This window comes from Brassica oleracea, chromosome C7 (assembly GCF_000695525.1).
Source record: "Brassica oleracea var. oleracea cultivar TO1000 chromosome C7, BOL, whole genome shotgun sequence".
In the NCBI taxonomy this organism is placed as follows: Eukaryota; Viridiplantae; Streptophyta; class Magnoliopsida; order Brassicales; family Brassicaceae; genus Brassica; species Brassica oleracea.
Genome location: NC_027754.1, coordinates 6,764,919 through 6,789,642, shown reverse-complemented (window position 1 = coordinate 6,789,642; position 24,724 = coordinate 6,764,919). Strand labels below are relative to the sequence as shown.

At 36.2% G+C, this 24,724-nt stretch overlaps 1 protein-coding gene, 1 long non-coding RNA gene and 1 pseudogene across 14 annotated transcripts; all 3 read left to right on the top strand.

The window, feature by feature from the left end:
* LOC106302460 overlaps window positions 1-17,508 on the top strand; it is a 66,599-nt pseudogene extending 49,091 nt beyond the window's left edge.
* Window positions 325-4,109, top strand: LOC106303823. 13 transcript variants are annotated; one of them, XR_001262550.1, is made up of 13 exons: window positions 327-671; window positions 770-871; window positions 1,039-1,132; window positions 1,476-1,722; window positions 1,837-2,046; window positions 2,171-2,333; window positions 2,422-2,513; window positions 2,593-2,711; window positions 2,790-3,074; window positions 3,152-3,220; window positions 3,309-3,390; window positions 3,480-3,557; window positions 3,870-4,109. It is a non-coding gene; the product is annotated as an uncharacterized LOC106303823 (long non-coding RNA). The 13 variants fall into 13 exon arrangements; XR_001262543.1 differs by lacking the exon at window positions 3,870-4,109 and adding an exon at window positions 3,635-3,864 and having other exon boundaries at window positions 327-474; window positions 572-671; window positions 3,309-3,557; XR_001262551.1 differs by lacking the exon at window positions 3,870-4,109 and adding an exon at window positions 3,635-3,864 and having other exon boundaries at window positions 2,790-2,854; window positions 2,951-3,074; window positions 3,309-3,557.
* On the top strand, window positions 5,841-8,578 carry LOC106303821 (F-box protein At2g16365). The gene is made up of 4 exons (XM_013740154.1): window positions 5,841-6,092; window positions 6,345-7,049; window positions 7,127-7,152; window positions 7,260-8,578. Exons 2-4 carry the CDS (start codon window positions 6,395-6,397, stop codon window positions 7,896-7,898), a joined length of 1,320 nt encoding a protein of 439 aa, XP_013595608.1. The 5' UTR covers window positions 5,841-6,092; window positions 6,345-6,394; the 3' UTR covers window positions 7,899-8,578.
* Window positions 17,509-24,724: the final 7,216 nt, after the last annotated feature.

The window sequence follows — 24,724 nt, the reverse complement described above, 5'->3', positions numbered from 1 at the left end:
ATTTGGATAACCAATTTAAATTATTTTAAAATTTAAAATTTATTATATGCTTTAATCTTCAAAAAATCTATAAACAATAGAATATCTTTAATAATAAAGTTAAACTATCTGCCATTTCAGGCCGTCCACGTCGCTCAAAGAGGGTGGGGGTTTTCCGCCACGTGTCGCCTCGGTATGGAGACGGTGTGTTTCACGCGATCTGTTCAGGAGTGCGCGTGGTATGACTTCCGTTTGAGCTGCACACGTTTTATGTAGCTTTGGGCTTCGGTTTCGTGTGTTTTTAAAAAGAGCCCAGTCTTAGGCCCAGATGATCAGGGTCGTTTACAGCCTGCGTAGATTTAGGGTTATTCTGTGTTCTTCTTTTTCAGACGATTCTTGACATTCGATGTGTTTTTTTTTTTTTTTTTTTTTTTACCGTAGCTTAACACATTCGATGTTACACCGACACAACCCACTCCCTTTCCTACCCGTAACGTATGTTACATCTCACACTTCTCCATTGACAACTTCATCTGATTTCACTTCTTTTCACTTATTAAGTTTTTTTTTTGTTTTATTGTTGTTGCGGGAGTGCGTGATGTGAGGTCCCAGAAGATTCCACAACAGACAGACCTTAATCGGCCTCCTCTATTTACAGATTTCCTGAGAAATTTTTGTCCAGCTGCAGTAAAGTTCAGTATTTTGTCCCATTTACAAGCTTTCTCCAAATTTTTGATCTCCATTTCTTTGGCAACGATTTTTATCTTCTTCACATTCCTATATCTTTCAGATTGGCCTAATGGAGACTGAAATGATGGAGATTTGATGCAGAGTACGTGTCCTTCATGGGAGACTCGCCACAAATAGTAAGGGGACGGAGCACAGAAACCAGGTCTGGTAAAATTAAAGCTATCGCCAGCATATACATCTTCTCGCTAGGAAAAAATTGGGAAAAGCTAAAATTAAAGTCAAGAAACAGATTCCTCTTTTAGATCCAGACTCTTTGCTTTGCTTTACTTTATTTTCTACTAATTCTAATTATCGTATCTGAATATGCAGGAGACGATGACACGCTACATTTAGATGCTTCTGTGAACAAGTTTTCCAGCAGAGTATGGATGACGACATGAGGCAAGCTATGAACAAAAAAAAAGTTAATTGGTTCTAGCTAGAATGTGATTGTGTGTTTTGTCAAGTTATAGACAAGGAAGAACAAAAAAAAAAATTTGGTTGGATTTGTTTGGTTAGATATGTTTAATCAATCAAATCTGATTGCAGCAGCTGATCTCAAAACATATAGAAGTTAAAAAGGACTCAATAAAGATCACTGGAATTGCTCTAAGTTTTGGGTGAGACATCGTGAGAAGTTTAATGAGCTTAAACTATTCTTTTGCAAGGATTAGCTTTTGTTTGGTCTTTTTTACATGAACAGATATGATAATGTGTCCCATTGGTCTCTTAAATTCACACGGATTTGTAATGGTATTTCTTTTCAGGTGATATTCATGGACAGTACTCGGGTCTGTTGAGGCTGTTTGAATACAGAGGCTTCCCTCCTACAGCTAACTGCTTATTCTTAGGAGATTACGTGGACCGAAGGTAGCAGAGTTTGGAGACGGTCTGTCTTCTACTTTTCTACAAAATCAAATACCCGAGAACCTTTTATTTCTGAGAGGAAACCACGAATGAGCTTCCATCAAGAGAATCTACAGATTCTACAATGGATTCGACCCTAGATTCAGTGTGAGACTCTGAAAAGTGTTTACAGATTCTTTTGAGTGCCTCATGTAGCTGCTGCAATAGCCATAAGATATTATGCATGCATTCCTTTCTCCTGATTTGACAACCGTGGAACAGATTACAAACATTAAGCGACCTACTGACGTTCCAGACTCTGGTCAGCTCTGTGGTTTGCTTTGATCTGATCAAGCAAAGATGTCAAAGCTGGTGAATGAACCACCGTGGTGACTTCGACAATGCTGGTGCAATGATAAGTGTTGGTGAGGATACTCTTTCCAAATTCTTAAGCATGTGGATCGGAGGCCCTGGTTCTTATGATCAAAAGAGGTACTTCAATTACCTTCTTGATTCGATCTTTTAGATTCGCAGGTAGCAGTAGTCTTTCATCTAAAATAACGTAGCAAGCAACCTCATAGAAAAGCTGTTGTATATCAATTCTAAAATTGTGTAGAGTATGACACCAGCTCTCACTATTTGCGTACACAATGCTTAAGAATTGTGATGACAAGAAGATCAAGAAGATTTGTGATGTAAATTCAGATCCTTCATGAACTACTGAAAATGTGAACGGAGAAGTACCTGAAACGAACAGCTCATCGCTGCGGTTGCCAGTGGTAGTTGTACTCTCAACTATTTGTTTTGAACATTTTAACATTCTAATATTGCTCATTTGTAGACTAAAAGTTCGTTTGGCATATACAGGTAACTAGCCATGAGTCGAGCCTTGTGGCTAGATGTCGAAGAGTATATTCTCATGCTCATAATTATCATATCAATTCTATCTCAAATAACAGGTAATTTATTCATATACCCTTTAGATATATACTCCCATTGTACATGTTTTGCTCCTAATAATCGTTATATTAAAATCAGTGACGGCGAAACATTTATTTCTGCTGATGATTTGCGAAGAAATCTTTGGAATCTGGAAATTACCAATCAAAGTTTCAACATTGTTAATGTCAAGCCAGAGAAAATGGAAGATCTATCTGGTAAGCCATGGTTTACTGTTCGTTCTGTCCATCAAGCAACTGAATCGTGTGTATCTATTACTTCATTCTTTGTTGCAGAGGTTATTACATCAGCAGTTCTAAAGGCTCAATTCGCCTGATTGATCTGCGCCAATCAGCTTTATGTGATTCACATTCCAAATTATAAGTTTTTCTTAGACTGGCAATTCTGAAGAGTTATCTAGCAGCAAAGGCTTTGACATTGCTTTTGTTTCTGTAAGGTTTGAGGAACCAGAAGCAGCTGGTTCTAAATCGTTCTTCACTGAGATCATTGTTTCAGTGTCAGACATCAAACTTGCTAAAGAAGGAAGATATCTACTTAGCCATGACTATATGACACTTAAGGTCCATATGCCCTTAAAGCTATCAATGTATGCTTTCAGATTCTTCTAAACTCAAGGTTTTGTGTTTTTGCAAATCAGTTATGGGACATTAACATGGATTCAGGTCCGGTAGCGACTTTCTAGGTTCATGAACATCTGAAACCGAAGGTAAGTTTCCTATGCTTTCGAGAGAGATGCATTTAACGAGTTGGGGCGTAGCTGATTGGTACTCCTTTTTCCCATTGGCTATATTCAGCTCTATGATTTATATGAAAATGATTCCATCTTTGACAAGTTCGAGTGTTGTATAAGTGGCGATGGATTGCGAGCAGCTACAGGTTCCTACATATATGCCCTGAAAAAGCAGAGCATATTTTATGTTATTAGACTATGATTCCATGTATAAGTGTTCCCTCTCTGTGTATAGCAATCTGTTCCGTGTGTTTGGTGTTTCCCCGGGAAGTACTGAGACTGCAACCTTAGAAGCAAGCAGAAATCCAATGAGGTAAGCTTGCTGTGCTCAAACTTCTCTTTCTTCGCTGTTTTGATGTATTGGATTTTTGTTGCTGTGGTTTATCATAGGAGACAGGTTCCAGTTCCCTCGAGTCCATATCTAAAGAGTAGGACACGAAAGTAATGAGATTGTCGATTGTATATATATTAATACAACTCAAGATGTCTACACCGCGCACATCTTCGTATTTTTTTAAGATTTGATTGATCAAAAAAGAAACTGGCTTTGTTTGTCTGCTAAAACTTTTGAACTTGATGTTCTGTGTTCACTTACATAAGAATTCTTTCATTTTGCAATACGCAGTTTGAACCTCTCGGGGAAAGAAAACGAAATTGGCAAACATGAAACCAGACAAGAGAATTATGACGGTACTTGAGACTTTGTCATTTTAGGCCTTGCAAGGATGCTTAAAATGCATTTTACATGTTATACCATATCTTTATGAACACTCACTAATTTTTTTCTCAAAACTTTGTGTTTTAATGATTTTCTCTGACTCATATTGGACAGTAAAAAGTCTGCAAAGTTTTATTTTTCAATCAACTGAATGACTCAGGTCATGTACAACCTTTATTACTGTATGACTGTATCAAACACCCATACTCAGGCATCTTCGGTCATGACAGAGTAAAACCCCAAAGGAATGATTCAGCAGAACTAACTGTTAATAAATGTAAGTTAATTCATTGACTGGTTGAACTTAACCAATATGCTTTCAAAGAGGTCAGTGGTTACATTTGAAACTGTTGAACTCTGGAAATGAGTGGAAACTAAATGTGTCACTAGCTTCCTAAATTTAAGGTTAACCAGGCAGGAGCTTATAATATGCAATGTGTAGTAATTTTTTGAGTCCTCTCCCTAATTTAAACTTAGCCACTCTATTTGTCCTTTCTTTTCACAAAAACCACATCAAAAATGTATTAATATAAAAAACTGTATTTCATTGTGTAATAACCCGTACGTAGGGCGGGCCAAATCCTAGTATTACATATAAATTTGAATAACATATGTCAGAGTACCTAACTTAACATATAAATTGGGTTGGTTTAAATATTTGGATAGAGAATTAATAATTATTTAAGTATTTTTGGAGTTTTGAGTATATTTTAACTATTTTAGATATTTACGTTTGATTATTTGTATATATTTTCAAGTATTTAAACAAACTTAAAAGTATCATATATATTCTGGATGTTTTTATATAAATTAAATCTAAAAATAATTAATATATATAAGTATAGAAATCTATTTTGGATACCAAAAATACTTCTGTTTGGATCGGATTAGGTTTCAGTTCTTCAAATACCAAAATTTTGAATAATTCGGATATTTAATCAATTTCGGTTCGGATTTAGTACTATTTATTCAGATTGTGATCGGTTCGGTTCTTCGAATTCGAATTTTTTTGTCTAACCTTAAATAGTGATATAAAAAATAAATAGCATCATATTTTTTTAAAAATACATCCGCACGGGCACGCAGGTCAAAATGTAAATATAGATTGTAATTGGTGGATCTGGAAATGTCAGAGTTCCACATAACACCAGAGATTCTCGATTTTCACCGAATGCGCCAATATAGCCTCGGCACGTAGTAAACACTCCAGCTAATATTGCAAAACTTTTACCATCAGCACTATCTAGGGGAAGAAACACAACTTTCTTGCAATAACTCTCAAGTCCTCGTATCCATTGGAGTTCAAAAATTTTATATATGTATATGTGTAATTATGGAATCCATTATTTTACGCAAAACCCATTAGAGATGCTCTGAGGTCTACAATTTTATGGAGCTTACAATTAAATTTTTTTTTTTTTGTATTTTTATTAAAGTATTAATATATTAGAATAAAAGATTTTAAGTAAGAAAAATAAGCATATTAATTATGTAACATATTGATATATGAAAATATATGTTTCAAATGGTTATTTTAAAAAGAAAAATATGTACTATATTAGATAAAATTTTGTATAATTATTTAATATATGTTATGATATTTTTTCTTTTTTAGTTTTGTACGAGGTGCCGGGCATGATTAGCCGTTTAGAAAAGATGTCAACTATTCTTAACTGGATGGGAAGAGAAGATATTTGTCACCTGACACGTATAACAAAAAAAATATCTAGATACATGTACAGTAATTGTTGTGATATGAATCATATGATTGTGCCCATTTGCACTAAACAAGGCAGGAAAAGGAACACGTCATTTTTTCACTTAAAATAAGATTTGAATTTAATAAAAAGAATTCGGATATAATTGTGGCTCGTTGATGATATACAAAATACGAGGTTTCTTTTTAACACCTTGTTGTAGAAGTGGATTGGAGATATTCTTAGCCGTCTTCTTCTTCTTCTTCCTCTTCCTCGTTTCCATTTGATTGTTTTTTTTTTTCTTTAAGAAGAAGACACTGATAAATTGTAGTTAAGACTATTACATTTCTTCAGAAAGAGAGGGAATAAATCGAGCTTTCATCTTTTTATATTCGTTCTTTGGACAGTGTCTCTCCACGTATTCTGGTCTCTGGTAATAATCTCAACCTCAGATCTCTAAATGATAAAATCTGCTCATCGCTTGCATAAATTGTATGTTCTCTAAGTGAAAACTTATGCAAATTGCTCGTCTTTTTATGTTGGAGAATTGATTGAAAGACAAATGTGTTGATATTAAGTGTAATAATCCACGAAATACGAATCAAAGTTTATATATTTGGGTGAAATCTTGAAACTTGTTCTTAAGAGTTTTAGAACTGAGAAAGAAACTGTAATTTACTTACAGGTCACAGGTGGTTTGGTCAGAACTTTTGGAGAAGATCTCTGTTTGGTACAATGTCTGAACATGGTAATATGGTTATGGAGGAAAAAAGAATGAGGAAGGCTTCTTCAGTCCAAGGTCATGAATCTGCTTGGTTAGGTGGTTGGAGTCAGTTAGGTAATGAAGTGAAGTTTCATGATCAGTCCAAGGACTTGATAAAGCCTGAAGATAAAATACCTGACCAAGAGGTCTTGCCGTTTCCTATGTTCAAGGTTTCTCAGAAGAGAGATGTTGGTTCAAGCTCGAAAGCTGTGGTGGCTAATAGGATGCCTTGGATGAATGCGCTAGGAGAGAAAGAGAAGCTCAGTTCTTCCAGTAACCGTCTTGATTTCCCGATTCAAGAACAGACTACACAAAACCTTCTAGAGTTGATAAGACCAGTGAGGTTTTACGCAACGGTTGATACGGTTCAACGAGTTTCTGGTGAGATCAACTTACCAGAGGAAGATGGTCACCAGCTACTGAAGGGCTCCATGAAACTGAAAGGGAAGATTTTTGGTGGGTATCTTGATCCGTTTCCTGATGTAGATCACCAACATAGAGGTGGAGTAAGGCTGCAGTCTCTAGAAAGCTCAAAGGACACCGAAGAAGATGGGCTGAGACAAAATGAATCATCTGCAGAGACTGATATCCTGGAAATGGATAAACTTCAGACAATACATCTTTCCGGTATATTGAAAGTCTTTTCATTAGCTGCTTTTCTTTCTCTATTCTCATATGTGTCTGATTCTCATTCTCCTTGGCAGGCTCCATTTCATCATCGTCAACTAAGGTATATATATATATATATTATTCAATCTACTCAAAATCCCATTTTTGGCAGTTGTGGCTATGAAAGATGCAGAGACCTTTATTTATTGGTCTTGAAAATATCTGTAGGGCAAAGGAAGAATAGGCGATTCAGCCATTCCTAGAACTGAAATACCTGACATGAATGAAGAGCCGCCTCTAGTTCTGGATGGAGAGGGTGAAACAAGCAACTCGGCTACTCAAACTATGAACGTGGATCACTTTCTCTCAAGAGACTGCAAACGTGTGCGGTTAGAACCAGAAATGGAACCCAGCAGTAGATGGGTGAAGCGTCTGAAAACAACAGCCGCTGCCTCTGATTCAAGCGGCCAAGGTGAAACCAAGAGCTTGATGAAGAATGAAGCAGCATCTCTGGCCCAAAAAGAGAACAACAATAACCTGTTCCTTGAAATCTTGAAGTCTGGGATCAACAATCTCCAACCAAGAAATCAAGAACCCGTCACTCCAGAAATCAACCAGGGAGGAGAAGGCGTTACGCTTCTGCATCCATGGATCCAGAGGTGGTTCAAGAAGAAAGCTACATCGACAGATCAATTAGAAGGGCAAGAAGTTAGCTTTGAGCTAGAGAACCAAAAGGAGTTGGAAAAGAAACAGTATCCGAGTATTGCAGCCATGGCACTCATGGGGAAGGCTTTGAGCGGTTTAAACCCGTATGGTCTTAAAAAGACCGACTCTCTCATGGTCTGGAATGCTCGGGATTTAAGGTAGGAAAAAAAGAAGGTAAAATCATCATCCAGATCTTCCTCTCTATTATTACAACATAGAGACAAGATCTCAGAGACTTTCAGTTTAATTCGAAACATGTAAGAGTTTGACAGGACCTCCTATATCATCTTAGTCTACGTAGGCGTCAGTCTCATTATCTTATTATATTTGTTATTTGTATCATATAACTTCTTGTATATATAGCAGAACAATATTCCCTATTGTCACTGATGCAGCTACTGCCTAGGCAATCAGCATATCGCATTTCAGTTAAGGTTTTGCACTAAGAAAAGCAAGAAACTTAAATGAACCATCAAATCTCGAGAATGTTGATTGAAGGGAAATGGATCAACATCTAAACTTTGTGTTCAAGACTTGAGAAGCACATGGGACAAACGAGAGAAAACAATGAAGGAAAACTTAGTTGTGGGTAGCCCTAGTGTAAAATCTCCTGGCTTGAATGAGTTGAGACCATCCTGATCATTCTTTTAGCCATCAAATCTCTTATCGCTTTCCTAGCATGCAGTGGTGGAGTCAGCCAAAAGATTCACCAAAGACAATATAAAGTTTGTACTTCAAATTATTGGAGGGGTATTAGAAGGGATTTTAACACTTAATCGTAAAACTAGATTTTGACAACCGCACGGATGTTTTTCAAATTGAATTGAAGAAACTGTGAGCTATGTCGATTGTGTATTTCGGTTTTGCACGTTGAAGTAATCAAATTAATATGTCAAATAAGTAACTTGTAATTTGATAATTCTATACAAAGGAGAAAATTTCTACTGTTTTTGTTTGTAGAACATATTCACTTTGTTTTTAACATATGAAGTTTTAGAGAATTCTTTTCACTTCAAATTAGATGACATTTTCAATTTTTAATGCCAGTTTATTCGTTTTTTTTTCTTTTTATATTCTCTATTTAGCATTTTTATTGGTTGAATTATGATTGGGTGAATAGTTTATGATGTTTTGGGTTAGATAAAATAGATTATTAATTTTTTTTTTAATCTGTGTGAACAGATATATATTTCAAAGTAATAAAATGAAAATAGTGTCATCTAGTTGATTGTATATATTAGTACATCTATATTTGTAAGTACATTTGTTTCTCAGAAAAAAATATGCTATATTTTTCTCTATTATATAGATTAAAATTTATATTGTATGTTAAATTATTTTTCATTTTAGATTTAACTTTTGAACAACATTCTAGAGAATGATATTAAATATATATTATTAAATATATTTAAATCTAGTTATATGATTAAAATTGAATTCTATTATATGTTTTAGAATGGTATTAATTTGATAAAACTGTTAATAATATTAAAGAACAATCACATGTTGTGATACTATTTTGACATCATCAAAATAATAACATTAATCATATGTTATGGTTGCATAACATAATATTAAAAATAATATACACGGTCATATGTATATATAATCATATATTATGATTGCATAACATATGAATTATTTTTAATGGTGTGACCTACAAAATAATTATGTGCTGTTAATAATTATTATATTAATAGGTAAAGAAATTTTTTTTAATATAAATCAGTTGGTATATTTAATTTATTGGTTTTGAATATATATTTTTGAATTTAGTATATATTAACAGTAAAGAAATTTGAGATTCTCCTTAAAGATAGTATATTTTTGATTTTATTAAGATATTAATAAGATATATTTGTGATTATATTTATTATAAAACTAAATGATATGATAATGTAATATGATGATTTTTCTAAGAAATAGTCCAAAATGAAATATCACACATGAAAGAAGTTATGACTTCTGTTTTAATAGATAAAATATTCAAAAAATCAATGAAAATCAAAATTATTTCAATAATTCATATAAGGCAGCAGCTGCCTTTCTCTACTTCGGCCACAGCTAGCAAGTGATTAATCTGCATAACACACATATATTATCATGGGTTTGATTGGTGACATGTGGTAAGGGTGATTCAGTTTGAGCTAAGATTGTAATTCAAAAATGTTACCTATCATGCATTAAATTTTTTTTTTTATTTTAGGTTTGATTTAAGATGTGTTGTAGTTTGAGTTAATCTTGTAATTCAAAAATGTTACCAATCATGCATTAAACTTTGATTTAGACCTTTTATAAAATTGCTAACTCAAAACATAAACCTACATCAACCAAAATCCCATGTTTTAGGAGTTGAGTTACAAATTTAATTGATTTTTCTGTTTTAAAAAAGTGAAAATCGTGAACAAACCTTTTTACAAAAAGAGAAAATCGTGAACAAATATTTAAGTGTCCCCTAAATACTCTACCTAAATTTATGCTAGTCAAAGATTTTATAATCTTTCTTGTTCCTAATTTTTTTAATTATTCAAACGTTTAGCCATTTATACAAAATCTTAAGCGTAAATTATATTTGATAATTCACAAAACATTATATATATATATATTGACCTAAGTTAGTGTGGTATCACGTCACTTTCAAAACCCAAAAGCTTAAGTTTTGTTTTCTTTTGTCGTCTTCTTCTTGCTTGCAAAAAATATTTTCATTTTTCACTTGCAAAAAGGTATTTATATCTTCTTCTTCTTTACTTCCAAAAAATATATTTTTATTGTTTTACTTGAAGAAATCAATAAGCTTAAGTTGAGCTTTTCCATTTTTTTTTTTTTGATAAAATGTGAAATTTATTGATTTTAGTAAAAATAAGCATTTACAAGATTATGAAAGCCTAAAGATTTACAAGAAAAAAAAAGAGCTAAGGTTATAGCCGTTCGCTGCCAAAAAAAAAAAAAAAGAGCTAAGGTTTATATTCTTCCTATGTATTTGCTGTAGCCATGAACCATCTTTGCATCAGCCCAGCAAGCTCATGACCAGATTTGTAGCGCAGCGAAGTGATTATGTTGCGGATTGCCTTGTCGACAGTGCGGATCAGTTGATCGACCGAGCGGAAAACCGTGCGATGTCTTCTTTGGTTTCTCTCCTGCCATATGTGGTATATGGAGGTTTGAAAAACCATTTTCAACAAGATCCGATCGAGTAGTTGCAGGTTGTTTGCGTTCACTAGTTGCAGAGAGCTCGTCCTGTCCGGGTCTGTTCTGTTCCCACTGAATCTGCCTGCCAGCTTGTCCCAAGCTGTGTAGGAGTAGGGGCATGCGAAGAAGACATGATCACGCGTTTCATCTCTCTCACCACACAGAACACAGCTCTGCTGTATGCCCCAAGCTCTCATTCTATCACCTGTGGATAATCTATTTCTGACTGCCAACCAGACAATAAATGTGTACCGCGGTATTCCTTGAGTGAACCAGACAGCGTGACTCCAAGGTACCATAGCCTCCTTTTCTCGAATCTGCTCCCAAGTTTTGAGAGAAGAGAACCAGGGCTTGAAGTCATCATCGGAATGCTTCCATAATACCACGTCACTGCCTTGCTGAGCATCTGGTATCGGTTCTCTCTGAATGCGTTCATGCAGTGCATGATAGTGTCGCCTTCTATGACCTCTAACATTCCACTGCTCGTGAGAAACTGCCTCACAGACTCTAGCATTACGAGGTATGCCTAGATACTGAGTACCGACAGCGCCAGTGATGTCGATAAGTTTTCCAAGCTGAAACCAATTATCAAACCAAAAGAACGCTGACTTCCCATCCTTAACCTCCATCCGAATGAACTTCCCATCATCAATATTTTCCATCTTCTTCTTCTTTACGTGCAAAACATATTTTCCTTTTTATGTTTATTAATTTTTGTTTATTCTTTTGGATGAACATGTTTAATAATGAAAATATTGATGATATTGGTGCTGGTGCTGAAGATGGCGGTGGAACTACACAGCGTAAGGTAAATTTTATAATTGATATGTTAAATTTAAAATGATATGAAGTTATTGTATTTTAATTATTTTAATATAACTGTAGAAACAAAAACAAATTATATGGGAAGATGAACATATTGGGATATACTTGGAGCTTCTAGATATTGAGTTGGCTAAAATTAGATACAGACAAAAGTTACCTAAAAAAGTGGGGAGAGAGCGTATTTGTAAAGATTTTTTGGAGAAAACTGGTATAAGTCTTCCTTGGGATTCTTTCAAGAGCAAGTACGATACATTGAGAAATATGTATGGATCGTATAAAAGGCTCAAGAATTTTACCGGAGTTTCAGCAGATGATAATACCGGTTTGATTGAGATGGATTCCAAATGGTGGCCGAATGGTGGGACGACCGCGAAAAAGTACATTAGTGTATAGTTTTATATTTTACAAAAAGTTCTTGTAACAAACCTTGTTACTGACATTTATGTTATATTCTTTGTCTTTGAGTTGTGCAGGAAATTCAATATGCAAAAAAGATCCGTGAAAATGGGATCCCCCACATGGAACTTATGAGGCGCATATTTGGACGATTCAAATGGGATCTCCCACGTGAAAATGGGATCTCCCACATGGTAGTAAACCAGAAGCTATTTACTCAACTCATGTCCAAGATGCAAAGTATGCTGAACAAAATGAGAATGAGCAGCTGGATAAGTCTGTTCCAGAAACCCAAGATAATGATGGAGACGATTCAAATATCATTCATACAACTGTCGTGCATCACCACTCACAAAACCATTTCACTAGACTCTCCTCCAAGGTCACCTATTGGTCCATCAAAGCGGTAAAACAGAAAACAAACACGTGTTGCTCCATACGAAAGTAGTCGAGGTAAAGACGTATGCCTGAGCCGCGAGAAGAACATCCCACGAAGAAGAAAGTCATGAACAACATAAGAGATGAGATTGCAAACATGATTTGGAATGAACATTTGTAATATTTTGCTATTATTTGGTTTTTTAATTTAAAGTTCATGCTAATATTATTATTTCATTTAATTTAACTTATTCTTGATATTAGAATAAATATTATTAGTAGTTATTATAATACTTAGAAAATAATAGATACTGAAAATTATTTTTCAAACGTTTTATACTTATTTAAAATAAATTTTATTTTTATTTTTATTTATTTAAAAAAGCTTAATAAAAAAATTTCTATTTATCTGTTTATGTTACCAGACATAAGTTTTAATAAAATGATAACTTTTATTTTTACTGCAAAACTTACCACATAAACGTACCGTTTTTCCCATATCATTTTTCTTCAAGTTACATCGAACTATAAATCTTAATGTAATTCAACTCTAAAACTACATGTCACCAGTCGGAGCCATATTACAAATTTTCAATAATGACAGAACCAATACAACATCTGTTTGAAGATCATATGAAATAAGATTTTTTAGTCACAAACAAGAAGAAAATTTCTTACTTAAGATTCAGAACGGTATGAGTTTTAACAAACTGATGCAAAGAGATTAATAATTTATCTAGACACTAATCAAAGTAAAAAACTAAGCACATCATACATATGAGACTAAGACTACATGTAATGGTGTGTTGAATGAATTAAACCCGTTGAATTTGGGTAAGGAGGAGAGAGACTGTCGACGTGGTGTGATCCCATTGACCGAAGAAAAAGTGGGGCTGATGACTTTTTTTATTGGTTGTGCTTAGTTTTTTTTTTCTTCTCTTCTACATTATTTGATTCAATTATTGTACATAAAAAATATTTAAAAAACAATTATATCGAAATTTATAATTTTTCACACTATAAAAAGATATTTGTTTCATTAGATTTGGACACAGAAAAAAAAATCTTTAGCCTTTCATAAACTCTCGTTTCTATATTTTCTATCTTCATTGAAAAATAAATCCCAACAAAAACCTTTCTAAGAGCATCACCAACCCAAGACCTCGTTTTAAAGGGGAGCAAAACTTCAAAATGAGGATTTGAGGGTTGGTTACTTCAACCATAAATCCTGAAAAAACTCCTTAAAAGTTTATTTATTTGTATTATAGTAATTGATATTAACAAAAGTTACTAATATTTATGACAAAAAATAACTATAAGGACCAAAAAAAAATACAAGAAAATACAAAATAACTATAAGGACTACAAGACCCAAAAATTCGGAATCATACAATTGTACGAGCAAGTGTATCTCAGGACCCAAACTGAAGATGAACTGCAAAGAATTTTGCATGTTAGTGAAACGTGAGGGTTCCCGGGGATGATTGGAAGTATTGATTGCATGCATTGGAATGAAAAAAATGTCCTAAAGCATGGAAAGGACAATATACCCGGGGAGATAAGGGAACTACCACTGTTATTCTTGAAGCGGTCACAACCCATGATCTATAGATCTGGCATGCATTTTTTGGATGTCCAGGCACATTGAACGATAGAAACGTTCTAGATCATTCACTAGTGTTCGATTATGTTGAACAAGGAAATACTCCAAGAGTGAACTTCTTCGTGAACCAACGGCCTTACAATATGATGTACTATCTAGCTGACGGTATCTATCCTTCTTATCCTACTTTCGTCTTAATAAATCATATTAGCGTTTCATAAACACCCGTTTCTATATTTTCCTATCTTCATTGAAAAATGGATTCCAACAAAAATCATTTTAATAATATCTAAAACTTTTCAAACTACTATTTCAACTATCCAAATCTCAACAACTATCCATTTCAAAATCAGTCTCCCAACCAACCCCAAAACATACCAAATTACGGTTTTCCACCAAATTTCTTCATGCCGTCAGCTATTCCAAAATATCACCCATATTACGGTTCGCCGATGTCATATTCATCTCAACCACCCGCTTATTCTTATACTCCGATGGATAATGAAATTTCTCCGGATGTTGGAACAACTAGATTTTCTGAATTTTCTACACAAATGACTATTGGTGGTATAAGTTGGGTTAATGAAGCCACTCATTGTGTAGACACTTCAATCCAAGCTACCCGAAAAAGCGATAAATGGACCACTGAGCAAAATTTGGTGCTACTAAGTGGATGGATAAAATATGGAACAGACAACGTTGTTGGTAGAAACTAGATGAGCCAATCATTTTGGGGTAAAATTGCTAAGTATTGTAATGAGAATTGCTCATTTGATCCTTCGCGTGGTGGAGTATCGTGAAGGAATCATTACAACTACATGACCCTAAAATTGGGAATCATACAATTGTACGGGCAAGTGTATGTCAGGGCCCAAACTGAAGATGACCTGCAAAGAATTTTGCATGTTAGTGAAATGTGAGGGTTCCCGGGGATGATTGGAAGTATTGATTGCATGCATTGGAATAGAAAAAATGTCCTAAAGCGTGGAAAGGACAATATACTCGGGGAGATAAGAGAACTACCACTGTTATTCTTGAAGCGGTCGCAACCCATGATCTATGGATCTGACATGCTTTTTTTGGATTTCCAGACACATTGAACGATAGAAACGTTCTAGATCATTCACTAGTGTTCGATTATGTTGGACAAGGAAATACTCCAAGAGTGAACTTCTTCGTGAACCAACGGCCTTACAATATGATGTACTATCTACCTGACGGTATCTATCCTTCTTATCCTACTTTCGTCCTAATAAATCATCTTAGCCTTTCATAAACACCAGTTTCTATATTTTCCTATCTTCATTGAAAAATGGCTTCCAATAAAAATCATTTTAATAATATCTAAAACTTTTCAAACTACTCTTTCAACTATCCAAACCTCAACAACTATCCATTTCAAAATCAGTCTCCCAACCAACCCCAAAACATACCAAATTATGGTTTTCCCCCAACTTTTTTCATGCCGTCAGCTATTCCAAACTACCACCCATATTATGGTTCGCCGATGTCATTTTCATCTCAACCACCCGCTTATTCTTATACTCCGATGGATAATGAAATTTCTCCGGATGTTGGAGCAACTAGATTTTCTGAATTTTCTACACAAATGACTGTTAGTGGTATAAGTTGGGTTAATGAAACCACTCATTGTGTAGGCACTTCAACCCATGCTACCCGAAAAAGCGACAAATGGACCATTGAGCAAAATTTGGTGCTACTAAGTGGATGGATAAAATATGGAACAGACAACGTTGTTGGTAGAAACCAGATGAGCAAATCATTTTGGGGTAAAATTGCTAAGTATTGTAATGAGCATTGCTCATTTGATCCTTCGCGTGGTGGAGTATCGTGCATGAATTATTACAACTACATGACCCAAAAATTGGGAATCATACAATTGTACGAGCAAGTGTATCTCAGGGCCCAAACTGAAGATGAACTGCAAAGAATTTTGCATGTTAGTGAAATGTGAGGGTTCCCGGGGATGATTGGGAGTATTGATTGCATGCATTGGAATGAAAAAAAAAATGTCCTATAGCGTGGAAAGGACAATATACTCGGGGAGATAAGGGAACTACCACTGTTATTCCTGAAGCGGACGCAACCCATGATCTATGGATCTGGCATGCTTTTTTGGATGTCCAGGCACATTGAACGATAAAAACGTTCTAGATCATTCACTAGTGTTCGATTATGTTGAATAAGGAAATACTCCAAGAGTGAACTTCTTCGTGAACCAACGACCTTACAATATGATGCACTATCTAGCTGACGGTATCTATCCTTCTTATCCTACTTTCGGTAAATCGATTAGGCTTCCTCAAAGTGAATTTTATTAACAAACCATTATAGAGTATAAAAATGAGTGGGTACTGAAACAATTTTTATTTCATTTCCTACATCATTCCATTTTTCAATTCCACCAATAATCATTCATTTTATTCATAATATTTTTGTCAAGCATAACAGTTACACCCTTAAAATATATCAATACTATTAATACAAGATCACTCATAATACTTGCCCTTCTATTATCGTGGTATGTTACGTGTTTTCCCACTACTTTTTCAAATGGTGGTTTGCCCTTCATTAAAGGTATAATAATACTTTGTTTTGTAGACCTACTTCTTATGATTCAGCGTATATATGTTTCCATAAAGAAAAAAGGGAAAGTGGGTGATGCGACGACATTGAGATTTTTCTTTCTTGCAAACATATTAAGCTTTGTTTATAAGCAAGATGACAAAAAGAGATAAATCAAGAGAAGAGTTCTCATTCATCATTATTCCGTGTGAATGATAGCTCAAATTGGATTTCGTAGGAAAATGTTTCATCTACATATTATGTTATTGATCTCTTCATTCCATGGACACATTTTGATTTTTTTCTTAAGTTTAAGTTTTTGTTTATTGATTTGATCACAAAAATGATCGTGGCTGTGATTTTGTTGTTTGATCACCTCTCCAAAAATGATTTAAACACTTTGGTTGATGATTTTTTAAAATACAGAGATCTATTACGTTAAAATGGTGTGCGGCGCTGGAGAAATTTTTTTCACAAAGATAGAAGCCTTAAGGGAGAAGACAAAATATTTACATGTTTGCCATTAATAAGAAAAAATAATAAAAACAAATAAAGTAGATATGGGAGTTCGAACCAATGTCATCCTTGGAACAAGAAGCCTCTATTACCACAACACAACATTGATGCCCTTGGCATGATAAGAATGGAGGGCACCATGGTGAAGTTCATCACAACTCAGACTACATGATTAGCTTCATCGACAAGCAAGTACGCAACATAATCAGTTTGCTCAAAGGGAAGGGACGAAAACATTTGGATCAAGCTATGATGGCTTGGTTTGCATCACGAGAGTAGAAAGATAAAGATTTTTGTTTTATTCTAATTTTAAGCCTTGTTTGTTGCAAAGTAGATCAAACAATACATCCTCTGTAACAGAAATTTTTTTTTTGAATAATTTAACATTATTTCAAAAAAGTACTTTATGCCACTAATCTTATCTCTAAACCTTTAGTAAACATTAATAGGTTTCACGTCATCTAATACTATTTCCTAACCAGCCCATATATCTATCATATTAAAACTGAAGTACATTTAAAAAATTAATCTTTAATTCAATTTAATAATTACTGTCTCCCACTCACCCTATCTCGACACTTTTTTTTTGTCAGCAACAAAACAGACTCATATAGACTCTGTAAACCAAACTGGTAGCTCCGCATCCATATGGACTACAAACTAGGGTTGCTTTCTTGCACTGCGTGCTAGACTATCCACCCTTGAATTAAGCGTCCTTGGTATATGGATGATCTCTGAGCTGTGGAAACTTCTTTTCATGATCTTGATATCTTCCAGATAACTTGCAAATGCGGGCCATTCGTCAGGTTCAGAAACCATCTTCACCAACTGAGAACAATCTGTCGCAAAAGTAACAGTATATTGTCTTAAATTCCTCATACATTCCATTGCCCAAATGAGCGCTTCTATCTCCGAATGAAGGGGTGATTGACACACTCTAGTATTCCTAGCACCCATCAAACTATCAAATCCTTCCAAAGTACTACACCATCCTTGTCCCGAATGTCTATCATGTTCTTTCCATGATCCATCTGTAAAACACCATCTACCAGGGATAGTGGGGACCGACGCATTCACCGATCGGGACTGATCAGATCTTTGTGCATGATTAATTTGCGCCTCAGCCTAGAGGACCGACTCTGTTTCCGCCAACTTGAGAGTATCGCGGGGATCAATATCCAAATTGCTAAAAACCTTGTTGTTTCTTCCCTTTCATATATACCATAGAATCCATGCAAAATGGTGATCTTCCATTGCCGAGACACTCTCCAAAATAAATGATCCATATTTGCAAAAAGTGATTGAAGGGGAAAAATATCTGGGTTAGACGGAATCCGTGAAAGTGCCCAAACCTGAATTGCCGGAGGGCATTCAAAAAATACATGATTTATGGATTCCTCAAGTTCTCCACATCGTGCACATATCATATCCCCTTGAATTCCTCGTGATCGTAGATTTTTCTTTACCGCTATGCAACATGTGACCAGTTGCCAACGAAAATGTTTTAACTTAGGTGGGCATCGCACTTTCCAGCAATGTGCTTTCAATAACAAAACTGATGGACCATACTCTGGTAGTGTCCTAACTTTATCTGGATACACTCAATCCACCTCATAGCCAGATTTAACCGTATATCTCCTATTCTTTGTAAAATGCCATCCATCCCGATCCGCTGTCCGAAGTCGACTTAAAGGTATACTCTCAATCATCTGCACATCGTTCGGGTCCACCAAAGTCCTGATAACCTGTGAATTCCATGTTCTTGATGTTTCTTCAATAAGAGAATCCACCGTGAGATCCGGGTAAAGGTTGTGTTGATTTTTGTTTGCTGGTCTCAGGCGGGTGGATGGAAGCCAAGGATCATTCCATACTGAAATAGATGATCCTGATCCCACCCTTTTGATTAGTCCTTTGCTAACCAGAGATCTAGCTGGGACAATACTACGCCAGCCATAAGATGACGAGTAAGATCTAATTGGTTCCAGGGGTGAAGCATTCCTGAAGTACGTCCTTTGAACACTCGTGCAAATAAAGTGTTCGGTTTCTCAATTAATCTCCAGAATTGTTTCCCAAGCATAGCCGTGTTGAAGTCTGTAAGGTCTTTACAACCTAAACCTCCTTCAGCCTTAGGCACACAGATTTTATCCTATGATTTCCAATGCATCCCTCTAGTATTACCTCCTCGACTCCACCAAAACTGTGCCACAGCGCTTGTCAGTTTTTTCATCACCGTTTTTGGAATACGATAACATCCCGTTACATGGTTTGGCAGAGCTATTACCATTGATTTTATAATCACCTCTTTACCCCCTTTAGTGAAAAACTTGAAAGTCCATCCGTTGACCCTATTATTTAATCTCTCTTGAACAAAACCAAAGACTTGTATCTTTGAACCTTCCAAACTCTCAGGTATTCCCAGGTATGATCCCATGCCGCCTAGATTCTGAATTCCCAAAATGTCCCGTAGTTTCTGCCTTAAGTCTTCCTCGACCTTATGCCCAAACTGAATCGAAGATTTTTCAAAATTTATCTGCTGACCTGATGCCACTTCATATTCCTTAAGAATCCGAAGAATAGTCTGACATTCTTCTTTTTTTGCTTTACAGAAGAAAAGGCTATCATCTGCAAAGAGTAAATGGGATATCGAAGGGCAAGCCCTAGCGACCTTTATACCCGTCATATCTTTCTCCCTCTCCACCTTTTTAATATTCGCTACCAGCGCTTCCGTGCACATAATTAAAAGATAAGGAGAAAGAGGATCCCCCTGACGAAGCCCCCGCTGTGCAATTATATTTCCTTTCGGTTGCCCATTTAATAACACTTTATACTGTAATGAGGAAATACATTCCATCATCAGTTGTATCCAATGGTGATCAAAACCCATTTTAGATAGAAGTTGTTGAATGAAAATCCATTCAACTCTATCATAAGCTTTACTCATATCCGTTTTTATGGCCATAAATTTGTCCTTACACGCTCTGTTAGTCCTCAATCCATGGAACATCTCCTGGGCTATAAGTATGTTATCCGAGATCAGCCTTCCCGGCACAAAAGCCGATTGTGTTTCCGAGATAAGAGAAGGAAGGCACACCTTCAACCTTTGACATAATACCTTCGATATAATCTTATATCCTACATTACATAAGCTGATAGGTCTGAGTTCAGTCATACGCGTAGGTCTCTCCGTTTTAGGGATTAAACAAATATTCGTCATATTTAACCTTGTGTCTAGGTCCCTGATGACAAAAAATCATTAACCATTTTCAGTAGATCCTTTTTTATTATATGCCAAGAGTGCTGAAAGAAAAGAGCCGTCATCCCATCCGGTCCTGGAACTTTTTCCGGATGCATCATAAACAAAGCTTGACGTACTTCCTCTTCAGTTGCAAGCCGGATTAACCTCTGGTTCATCTGAGGAGTAATCGTAGGTATAATCTCTTCCAAAAAAACATTGAACTTTGTAGGCGAGGTTGTCTGAAATAGATCCCCAAAATAATCTACTGCTACCTTCTCTACACCTTGTTCCTCAATGATCCATTCACCATTCATATCATATAGGCCTACAATTATATTGCGAGCCCGGCGTTGTTTTGTCAGGGCATGATAGAACTTAGTATTCAAATCTTCTGTATGCCACATATTTCGACTTTTCTATTGCCAATACTCTTCCTTGTCTTTATACTCTTCGTGCAATTTCCTCGAAACATCCAAGATTTCCTCTTCAGTTCTATTATTATCGTTTTGAACCTCTTCCAATGCTTGTTGCAGCTCACTGATTTTTTTCCTTCCCATATGGTGGATTATTTTTACGCCATGTGGAAATGTCATGTCGGAAATTAATAATTTTTGATACGAAGTCTCCCGAATTCTCCGCTGCCGACTCTTCCCAACCCCTCTAAATTGAATCCAATAAACCCTCCTGCCCAATCCATCTTTTATCAAAACGGAATTGTCCCCGTCGTCGCGGTATTTTATTATCCAAGCAAGCCACCACTGGTCTATGGTCAGAACTCACCAGTCCTAAATATTCTGTGTAAGAACATGGAAAAAGTGCATGCCAATCTTCATTGGCCAGAGCTCGGTCCAACCGACACTTAACCAATCCTTTAGTTCTTCTTCCTTGCCAGGACATCCTATTTCCTCTGGCTGGGAATTCCAGTAATCCCGTATCCCTAATCATATTATTAAGAGGTAAGAAAGATGCTGGGCTCCTTAGCGTCCCTCCTTCTTTTTCATGATTGCCGGTAATCTCATTCAAATCTCCTATTATAAACCACGGCTCTGATCTTGCCACTCCATACCTGGTTAATTGTTCCCATACGTGATCTCTCAACTGTTGTACTGGCTCTCCATATACAAAAGTCATAAAAACTTTTTTCCCTAGAGAAATTGCTTCCACGTCAATTATCGTAATATTAGTATATAAAATATTTACTTGGAATTCATTATTATAAAATAAAGCAAGTCCTCCTCTTGTGCCAATTGGGTCCACCGTAACTAAATTCTCATAACCGAAATGGGCCTGAAAGCCTTGAATGAAAGTCAAATCTTGTTTTGTTTCCGACAAAAACAGAAAATCCAGTTTGTGTTTATGCCAAATTTCCCTTAGGTAACTGATTGTCTAATTACTTCCCGCACCTCTACAACTCCAACTCAGTACTTTCATAAAAAATTCTGATTACTAAGCTCTTCAGAGCTAGTCAACTGGGGGTGAAGAGGCCCTAACAGTCCATAAAACGATATGGATGTACTTACGTAACTCATATGCCCAGAAACCTGTTTGTATCTATCCCTTTGCCTTTGTAGTATTACCACAATCTGTGTTTTGTCTTTGAAACTATGCAACATCAAACCTGTAGCATTTTCCACCCAAGATAGTAAATTTGGAAGCGTTAATATAGTAAACACGATCAGAGAACCGACAATCGCAACGTCTTGAAAATCCCATAACGAGACGGCACGAGAGTACCTAAGAACAAACAATTGTGTCAACATAAATTTCCACAAAGACCACATCTGAGAAGTATCCATACAGTTGCCTTGATCAAAGTAACCACTCCATATTTGCATTAACTGTTGAGTCCACTCCATACCAAGCATTTCCAAATGTACAAAATCATAAGAAACAGGCCATATAAACATCCTTTGAATAACCTTGCACCCATAATCCACGCCCATAACAGTTATCTCTGTATACTTCAGTAGTGTCTGTGTTTGACTTAAGGAGGCCAAACACATGAGAAGCAACATAGTAAACCATCTCATGCCATCGCTACGTAACCGGATTTGTAAATACCCTCGACTTTTAAAACCATACGATAAAACCTCGGATCCAAAGCAAGACCAGTAAACCAAAGAAACAATCTTATTCCATATCAAGATCTTATAGTACGATCTGACCAAAGACTTTAACAAGACCAACCTCAGATAAAATTCAACCACAGGAATGGAAACTATGCTCATCGAGCTTATTAGATCAAAACCAAAACTAAACACAAAGAAAAAAACAAAGATAAAACAAGAGAGCACCCCTTGCTCGCCGCCCTCGTCTGATACTTGTATCATCATAAAACTAGGATTTGGATGAGGTGGGTTTAGGGTTTGAAGGACCCTTCTCCTCATGATGCTTCGCTCCTTCACCTTGACGGGTTGCAGGTTTGGTGTTGTTGGTTGCGCGCTTACGAGTGGATATGATAGCTTGGATGTTGCGTGCCTTAGAGGAAGCCCCTGCAACATCTGTTTGCTTAAACAGACCTTTACGCACCACCTTCTTCTTTTCCACTCCACCGTCAGACAGATTCAGGAACCCGTCATCACTACCCTCAACAATTCCTAACACGTTACTCTGATTCTCATCTAACACCATATTATCATCGACAACCTCATTATTCCCCTCTTTTAATAAATCATTTATTACATCAAGCCCGTTCTCCACCTTCTGAGACTCCAGAGTTACCTTTTGGACTGTTGCGAGAATGATTGTTGGATCGACAACGCTTTCCCGCGTCTTCTCCTGGTCATTCCTTGTAGTTTGCCTCTTCTCCTGCTGGGGAATCTCTCCCTCTTCCCGAGCCTCCACAGCTGCCCCCACTCTTGGGCTCATACCACGCCTCACTTCTCGTGGGAACCTCGGATTTTCCTCAGCATTGTAGCCTCTGGAACGATCAAAACGGGAGCTCCTGTGTCTTAGCCCTCCGTCGTCCCCTCTATGATCGGTACGGTAAGAATGATACCTATTGCATCCTTTCTCTGGGACCTTGACCCATTTTGATTCATGCTCCTCATACATCTTCCCTTTTCCTTTTCCAGTGTAGTCCATATTCTCTCTCCCCTGACCCTGCTGATCCGTTGCGCCATTGATCACCACACCCTTGTAGCTCCGAGCGAGATCATCATGTCTGCTTATCGGATTCTCCCTGACTTCTTTCTTCTTCTGGGGGCTTCTTGTGATCAACGGGCAATCATCAAGACCGTGAGAAAGAGAAAAACAGTGCTCACAGAAACTGAACAGCTTCTCGTACTTCAAAGATATGAAAGCCTTATCTCCTTCATGAAACTCTCCCCCCAACGAAGTCCACCTTTGTGTCAAAACTCAATTCCTTCTAGTCTTCACGTCATCTAGTCATATTGCCTAACCAGCCCAAACAATTAAAATACCCAATATTTATATTATTCATCTCAAACAAATAAAATTAAAAATATTATAGAACTAGCCCATTATATTTGTCTCAAACAAACATACGTAACATGAAGTACATAAAAATATACAATTGTGAAATGTTCATCCGATTTAGTAAATAATAATTGTAAATAATATTTAATTATATAGTTATCATGGAATAACTATTTGTTAACTTATATTTTAATATCATTTTCGGTATTTGTTATCATTTATGTATAATGATTTGACGTAGGATGAAGCAGACTCAACTGTTTTATCGAATAATAATATTTTTTTTTTTTTTGTCATCAAATACAGACTTATATTGACTCTGCGAACCAAGCTGGTAACACTGCATCTATGTGAACGACGAAAGACAGTTGTTTTCTGGCACTGCGTGCTAGACTATCCGTCCTAGAGTTCTCCGTTCTAGGTACATGAATGATCTTTGTGTTTCTGAAACTTCCCATCAAAACTTATATGTCTTCCAAGTACACTTCAATTGCCGGCCATTCTTCTAGTTCTGAAACCATCTTCACCAATTGAGAACAATATGTTGTAAACGTGACCTGAAACTGATGCAAATTCTTCATACACTCCATTGCCCATATTAAAGCCTCTATCTCCGCATGAAGAGGTGATAGAGATGCCCGAACATTTCGTGTCCCCATTAGACCATCAAAACCCTCTAGGGTACTATACCAACCTTGTCCTGAATAAAGATCTTTATCCTTCCACGACCCATCTGTAAAACACCATCTCCCTTGAATAGATTGTACAGTCCTCACTTCTATTGGTTGTGTTCCTCGATGTGCATTTAGGAGTTGTGCTTCC